The sequence below is a fragment of the Triticum aestivum genome, chromosome 3D, assembly GCF_018294505.1.
Source record: "Triticum aestivum cultivar Chinese Spring chromosome 3D, IWGSC CS RefSeq v2.1, whole genome shotgun sequence".
In the NCBI taxonomy this organism is placed as follows: domain Eukaryota; kingdom Viridiplantae; phylum Streptophyta; class Magnoliopsida; order Poales; family Poaceae; genus Triticum; species Triticum aestivum.
In genome coordinates, this window is record NC_057802.1 from 26106666 (window position 1) to 26114098 (window position 7433).

The 7433-nt window shown below is 45.9% G+C and overlaps 1 protein-coding gene across 1 annotated transcript; it reads right to left on the minus strand.

Annotated features, from left to right (window-relative positions):
• Positions 1-2605: 2605 nt before the first annotated feature.
• On the minus strand, positions 2606-5119 carry LOC123073886 (uncharacterized protein At2g39795, mitochondrial-like). The gene is made up of 3 exons (XM_044496887.1): positions 3703-5119; positions 3053-3447; positions 2606-2915 (listed from the first exon to the last, which is right to left on the minus strand). Exons 1-3 carry the CDS (start codon positions 4075-4077, stop codon positions 2753-2755), a joined length of 933 nt encoding a protein of 310 aa, XP_044352822.1. The 5' UTR covers positions 4078-5119; the 3' UTR covers positions 2606-2752.
• Between the last annotated feature and the right edge of the window lie 2314 nt (positions 5120-7433).

The following is a 7433-nucleotide window of genomic DNA, read 5'->3' on the forward strand; positions in this document are numbered from 1 at the left end:
AGTTGGCATGGTATCATCATTTCACCCACATAGCATGTGCTAAAAAGTTGAGAGGGTTATGGAAAAAAACTGGATGCACTTCTTGTACAAAATGGATAATCTTTTTCGAAGTATCAGGGTTTCATATACGGAAACTCATCTGTTACAAAGGAATTTCATTTTTTTGAACTCCAGACTTTTTGTGTGTTCCAAATGCACCATTCAAAGCCACATCATAAATTTTCAACCCTTTATGACTTCATTTGTTATTTTTCATGCATTTACTGATTTGTTTTAGCTATAAGACCCTGAAATTCAAAAGCATTTCAAATGAACTCTGAAAAGGTTGAAAGTTCGCATGGTATCATCATTTCACCCACATAGCATGTGCTAAAAAGTTGAGAGGGTTATGAGAAAAACGGGATGCACTTCGTGTACAAAATGGACAATCTCTTTCGAAGTATCAGGGTTTCATATACGGAAACTCATCTGTTACAAAGGAATTTCATTTTTTTGAACTTATTTGAACTCCAGACTTTTTGTGTGTTCAAAATGCACCATTCAAAGCCACATCATCAATTTTCAACCCTTTCTGACTTTATTCGTTATTTTTCATGCATTTACTGATTTTTTAGCTATAAGACCCTGAAATTGAAAAGCATTTCAAATGGACTCTGAAAAGGTTGAAAGTTGGCATGGTATCATCATTTCACCCACATAGCATGTGCTAAAAAGTTGAGAGGGTTATGGGAAAAACTGGATGCACTTCGTGTACAAAATGGACAATCACATGGATTGATAAGTGACCAAATTAATAGTAGTTCATCATCACATTTAAACCAAAGTACATACATAGTTCAAATTGAACAACATATAGCTCTCCAGAGCATCTAGTTAAACCATACATTGAAACTATGTAAAACCTTTCAATGCAACAACAAATGCGATCATAATCACAACCAAGGTAACAATTGATCCAACGGCATAATGATACCAAGCCTCGGTATGAATGGCATATTTTCTAATCTTTCTAATCTTCAACCGCATTGCATCCATCTTGATCTTGTGATCATCGACGACATCCGCAACATGCAACTCCAATATCATCTTCTCCTCCTCGATTTTTTTTATTTTTTCCTTCAAGTAATTGTTTTCTTATTCAACTAAATTTAACCTCTCGACAATAGGGTCGGTTGGAATTTCCGGTTCAACCACCTCCTAGATAAATAAAATCTATGTCACGTTGTTCGGCATAATTGTCATAAACAATAAATAAACCAAATAGTTATAAAAAGATAATATATACCACATCCGAATCATAGACAGGACGAGGGCCGACGTGGGCGGATACCAAAACCATCGCACTATATAATAACAAGGAATAATAAAAGTAAGAAAATTAGACAAGTATCTATCTGAAGTAAGAATTTTTTCTTTCAGAAAGAAGATAAGAACAAGAGGCTCACCACGGTGGTGCCAGCGACGAGATCGGCGCGGGCGATCGACGGCGGTGAAGACGGGGACGGGACGTGACGGACCACTAAACCTAGACAAATCTCGGGAAAAATGGAGCTCGGAGGTCGAGCTTCGAGAGGAGAAATCTTAACTAGTATGGCTCGGGAATTTCATCGAACACCTCATGTGCATAGGAGGTGAGCTAGAGCACCCAAATGCCCTCCCCTCGCCGGCCAGAAAATACAGAGCACTATGAAGTGCTCTGCTGCGGCGATGGGGTATATATAGGCAACTCATTTGTTCCGGTTCGTGGCTGGAACCGAGACTAAAGCTCCCCTTCTGTCCTGGTTCTAGGCACGAACCGGGACCAATGTATGTGGGCCAGGAGCGAGGACCATTGGTCCCGGTTCATGCGTAGAACCGGGACAAATGGGTCCAGACGAACCGGGACCAATGCCCACGAGGCCCCGGCCGCCCCCCTGGGCTCACGAACCGGGACGAATGCCCCCATGGGTCCCGGTTCATGCAGAACCGGGACTAATGGGCTGGCCAGGCCCGAACCAAAGCCCTGTTTTCTACTAGTGAGATCAAACACTCTTTTCAATTCCTTACTTTTACTTTTTTGTTGCAATCAAATCTTCCATACACTTGTGTTTTTAATCCTTATAATTAGCAAGCTAGTGAGATTCGCAACCTCACTAGTCCTGTCGGGGGCAAAGTTAGTTTTGTATTCTGTGTGCAGGTACTGATCATTGGCTAAATAATTTAGAAAAATGTTAGCTCTGGGTCTAAAAACATATAACTGCTTGCTACACATTAACTAAATTCATATTTTTAAAATTTACAATCACGTAAGTATATAGCATTAGAAATGGCTCCACTGAGTAATAGGAATTTCTTGCTCGACATGATATAGTACAATTTGGGTCTTTCTCACTCCTGCTTTAATGTTTGAGTTTTATCCAACTTTCACTTTTTAAAGTAGTTCATTTTATTAATTCTATCGGCTACCTCTCTAATTTCTGTTTCAAATTTCCTGCCGTATGCATTTCAGCTTCGAAGCAACAATTGCCTAATACTAGCTGGACATCACACATGATTAAATTCATAAACTCACTTGGGAACTTTAGTACACTATATGAATAAGCAAATCACATAACATAGCGAATAACAAAGCACCCTAATTAAAATGGTTTTGACTTTCTGTAGGCCGAGCATTACAATCCTAGAGGAGATAAAGCAAAAGCAACCATGCACACTTCTGAACAGTCATAAGATCATGTTGCCTTTCTGATGAACATTATATGAACGGTGAGGATCAGTCTTTCTTGATGAAATCCTGCAGCTTGGTCAGCATCAGCAGATCCTTGGACTGGACCTTGCTGCTCAAGTACACACGCAACAAGTTTGTCGTCGTTGGCGTGACCCCGCGCAGGTCCAGATACTTCACGAATGACTTCTGCAGGTTCTCTTCAAGCTTACTGCATGAGATCGACGGAGAGTAGTTAATTAATAAGCGTGTCATCGATTAGTAATTAAAGACATCCTTCAACAAGGCAAGACACCAAAAAGTGTTGCCAATTAATCTATCTAGGCAAATTAGTCTTAATATTCTTACTCGAAATCGTAATATGTAGCCTGAACATCATCTTTAGCTGTCCGCGACAACATGCACATGGAATGGATGGTTATATTGTCGGGATACGCGAAGCAGGTGAACGCAAGCTTTGAGCCATCGCCCTTGGAGATGGTGACCTCTAGGTTGATGCTAGATCTTAATTTGTTCTTCTGGCCACCGTCTTCTTCTAGATTCTCGTTCGAGGACGCTGAAGACGATTCTACATCCTCATGCGAGGTGCATGAGGAGTTATTGTCGTCGTCGCCATCGTCCAAGCAGGGCTTTGATGCCACAACCTCAATCTTCTCACCCTTTAAAGTTCTTGTAAGTGTAATGCTGACACGACACTTATTTTCAGAGATTTCAAAGGGAAAGTAATCCCCGGTCTCCTCTATCTGTTCAAGATACGAAAAATTTGAGGGCATAACAACAACTCGGATCCTCAAGCAGGATTAAAGGCATCAACAAGAAGTCAGATTCTCAAGCAGGATTAAAGGCATATTTGATCGAGGTCACAAAGATCAGAACAGTCCCAATCTATCCCAACTTCCCAACCATGCATGGGATCGCAGTTGGTTAGCACAGGCGGAGTCCCGGCCGCTCGGTGGATTTGAAACTGAATAAAGAGATCGATCTGCGTGCGTGCGTACCTTAGCGAGGAGACACTGGAGCTCGGTGGGGGCCTCGCCGTCCTTGTTGCGGGACTTGATCGCGGAGTCGATGGCGCCGAGGAGCTCAAGGTCGAACATGGTGGCGCTCAGGGATTCGGTCTCGGTCAAGAAGGCACGGAGGGGGCCCAACACGGTACGGGCGGACTCCTCGGTCACGGTGCTGTGACGGTAAGAGTCCAGTGCGGCGATGAGGGAGGCGCCGGAGGACTCGAAGGAGGAGACTGCGGCGTCGAGGGAGGAGGACGAGCTCCACCTGATCGCCGTCGCCGACGAGGACGTGGGGCGGAGAAGCGTGGAGGCCCCTCGGATGATGGATAGGGAGGAGGCCCGGCGGGCCGCGGCGAGGAGGGCCATGGCGCCGGTGAAGAGGGTTTTTCTTCCAGATTTTAAGAGTTTTTTGCGAGGAGGGTTTTGGTTGTCTGAGAAAAAGGAGCCCACCTGTCAGGAAGGGCTTAAACCTGCACGATGTGCTTGCTGAAAAAGAAAACGAATTTGAGCAAGTTTTCCCTATACCATTCGCAGACTCTTGCAGTTTCCAGGCAGGAATATATCTTCTTCGAAAATTAAACTACTCTTTTTTATGTGCGAAAAAGATTCAGATCTATCACAAAACTTCATCAGAAATACAAAGCATCTCAAACATATTAAAAATCACATCAAGGTATCTAGACCACCGAATGACCACTACGCCGACACGCCATTGTCGCCGCTCTCCTACCGAAGCTGGCTTGATCTTGTCGATGACAGACAGAAAGTCATTGTGCAAATGCCCCTAAGGACCAATGCTCTGAAGCCTTAGTCGTCACTGATGAACCCTTGAATAGATATGAAGAAACGGACACCAAATTTTGCTGTCGCGCATGCACGACAAAAACCCTAATCTTTTCACCCCAAGGCAATGTCAGGAATCTAATCCGGAGCACCATCTAGATGGACGAACTCGAGGAGGATCGAAGACTGAGAGGTCTGACTTTGGCGGTTTTACTGATCGGTTAAACATAGTACATCAGATAAAACAAAAATAAATGATGATGAACACCAAATATTTGCGATAAACTAAAAGTTACATGAGTGTTTTGGAAAAAAAATCTACTTTCGTTAAGGTACTGACCACATACTCCACCGGTTGCAACATCCAGCGGTGCCCAGGTTGCCATGGTCGCACAGCCTACTCACGCATGGGTCGTGGTGCCCCCGTTTGCTTGCGTGGCGAGCCATAGGGCGACCGCTATTTGAGAGCTCTGGTAATTTGCGGCGAGGGGGAGGAAAAAAAAGATGAGCGTCGAGGGAGACAACAAATCCAGCGATGTGGCGCGACAAGGGCGTCACACGGCAGGGTATTTGAGTGCTCCTCACCGGTTATTGGAGAAGGATGAGCGGCGGAGGAAGATATCAAGATGAGAGAGGTGGATTTGGGGACGGTGGAACAAGATAAGGAAGGAAAGGGATGTTTCTAGGAGCGTGGGGCCCATGCCACATGTCACAGGCGCACGTGGCCAGCGGAGTTTCTAGCCGGTCGACTAGCAGACAAGCAGAGAACATTTCCCATAGTTAAAGCTATAGAAAAACTGAAGCCAAAAGACACAATGAAATAGTTCTTTGATTTAATTGCGATATTTTTCACGTAAAACATCGTCACTATCAACACCGGAGCGTCATAAGTCATCATCAGCCTTATTCTAAGTTCTAGAAAATCCCTCTATTCAAGCCCATTATGAACCTCAAGGGAGCAAAATGCTTGATTTATTCCACATAAACCTCCAATGTGGTATAGAACAAAGGAGAACGTGGAGATCAAACAATTGATAGTTTTTAGGCGTTCAAGTTGCACATCATTGAACCTAAAATTGGAAACAGAAAGAGCAACTCTAGGTCTTTTTTTTTGAACGATTTGGATTGTATTAATCAAGGTAGATCGTTACAATCCCGTTGACACAAAGTGTCAATTTCATTAGGTCCGCCTCTTAGCCAAACTGCAGTACGTGGTACCAAAAGTCCCAGTTGGGCTAGCGTATGGCTTACATTGTTACTATTTCTACTCACATGAAATAACTTGTACTCTCGGTCTTGTGACAGGAGCCTCTTCACCTCACCAATTAGGGATGCAACAGGTGAGCGATTCAAGCCCTTCTCCTTGATCATGTTCGCTGCGACAAGACAATCCGTCTCAAGGATGAAAGGTTCTCTGCTCCACTCGAGGGTTAGGGCGATCCCCTCCATGCACGCAGCCACTTCCGCCTCCAGCGACTCGCACAGTATGTGAGGAACCTGCAAGAGGAGAAGATGATTGCACCACTGTGGTCTCGGAGGATCATCCCGGCACCGCCTGTTCCGTCCTCCTCGCGCCACGCGCCATTGACATTGAGCTTGTTCCAGCCGGCTGGTGGCTTCGCCCACCGCTCCGGAGGTCTAGTATATGAAGCCTGCATGACATGTGCCTTACTATTACTCCTAGTCTCCCGAGAGACCACCATTTTCCCCCTCTTGATGTCTACGTGAGGATGTTTTTGAATACATCGTAGGCTCTCAATGTAGCTGCACAAAAATCTGCGTGAAGCTTCGACAGTTGGAGCTGGCTTATGATGAACAATTTCATTACGGACATGCCAGTTGCGCCAACAGGTCATGATCACAGGGAGCCGTTGCTCCTCCGGGAGACCATTCAGTAGATGTAAGAGCCATTCGTCGCCGGTGTTCAAGATGTCCATCGGCCGTGGCATGCTGGTGGAGTTCGCTATCTCTTCCCATAGGATACGAGCGAGCGTGCATCTGCACATTGCATGGAAAGTATCCTCCGGTTCCATGCCACATAAAACACAAGTATTAGTGACTTCTAATTTTCTCTTTGCCATGTTCACCTTAGTTGCAAGGGAGTTCGTAATTAGACGCCATGCTAAGACGCGTACCTTTGGAGGAGCAGGGCACCCCCACACTGCCTTCCAGACGGCATGAGTGTCGTCCAGTGCCCTGCTAGCGGCGCACATGTTAGTGCTAGATGTGATGTCGAGGGCGAGACGGTACGCGCTTCTTACAGAGAAGATGCCGCGGGGGTCGGGAGCCCACGCCAGGACGTCCTCCTGAAGCCGTGGTGAGGCCTTGATCTTGAGGATGCAGGCGACATCAATGGCGTGGAAGTGCCGGTGGACAAGCTCCGGTATCCACCGCCCATTAGCGTCCAGCAGGTCACACACACGGTGGAGGCGACAGGTGCCACGGCTCGTGATGGGCTTGTAAGACGTCGGCCTGGGTAGCCAGGGGTCACGCCAAATACGGACCTGCTCCCCATTGCCAATGCGCCACAACAGTCCTTTCTTGAGAAGTTCCAAGCCATGCTGGACAGCATGCCACGTGGGAGAAGCGTTACCTGCAAAAACAGTGTCCACTAGGGACCCATTAGGATAATATCTCGCCTTCAACACCATGGCACAAAGTGAGTCCGGATTCATGAGTAGACGCCATGCTTGCCGAGCTAGCAGGGCCTGGTTGAAGATACGAAAGTCACGGAACCCAAGACCACCTCTCCCTTTTGGTTCAATGATTTTTTTCCCATGCCCTCCAATGGGTCTTCCTTTTCCCATTTTTTGAGCCCCACCAAAAATTCCGCACCAACCTTGTGAGGTCATCACACACTGAGGCGGGTAATTTAAATACCCCCATGATATAAGTCGGGATGGCTTGTGCCACTGATTTGATCATTGCTTCAACACCGG

Coding starts and splice junctions, on each gene's coding strand:
- LOC123073886 (XM_044496887.1), bottom strand. CDS start 4,077: ATGGCCCTCCTCGCCGCGGCCCGCCGGGCCTCCTCCCTATCCATCATC. Junction 3,448..3,702: donor TCCAGTGTCTCCTCGCTAAG/GTACGCACGCAC, acceptor TATCTTGAACAG/ATAGAGGAGACCGGGGATTA. Junction 2,916..3,052: donor GCTACATATTACGATTTCGA/GTAAGAATATTA, acceptor GATCTCATGCAG/TAAGCTTGAAGAGAACCTGC.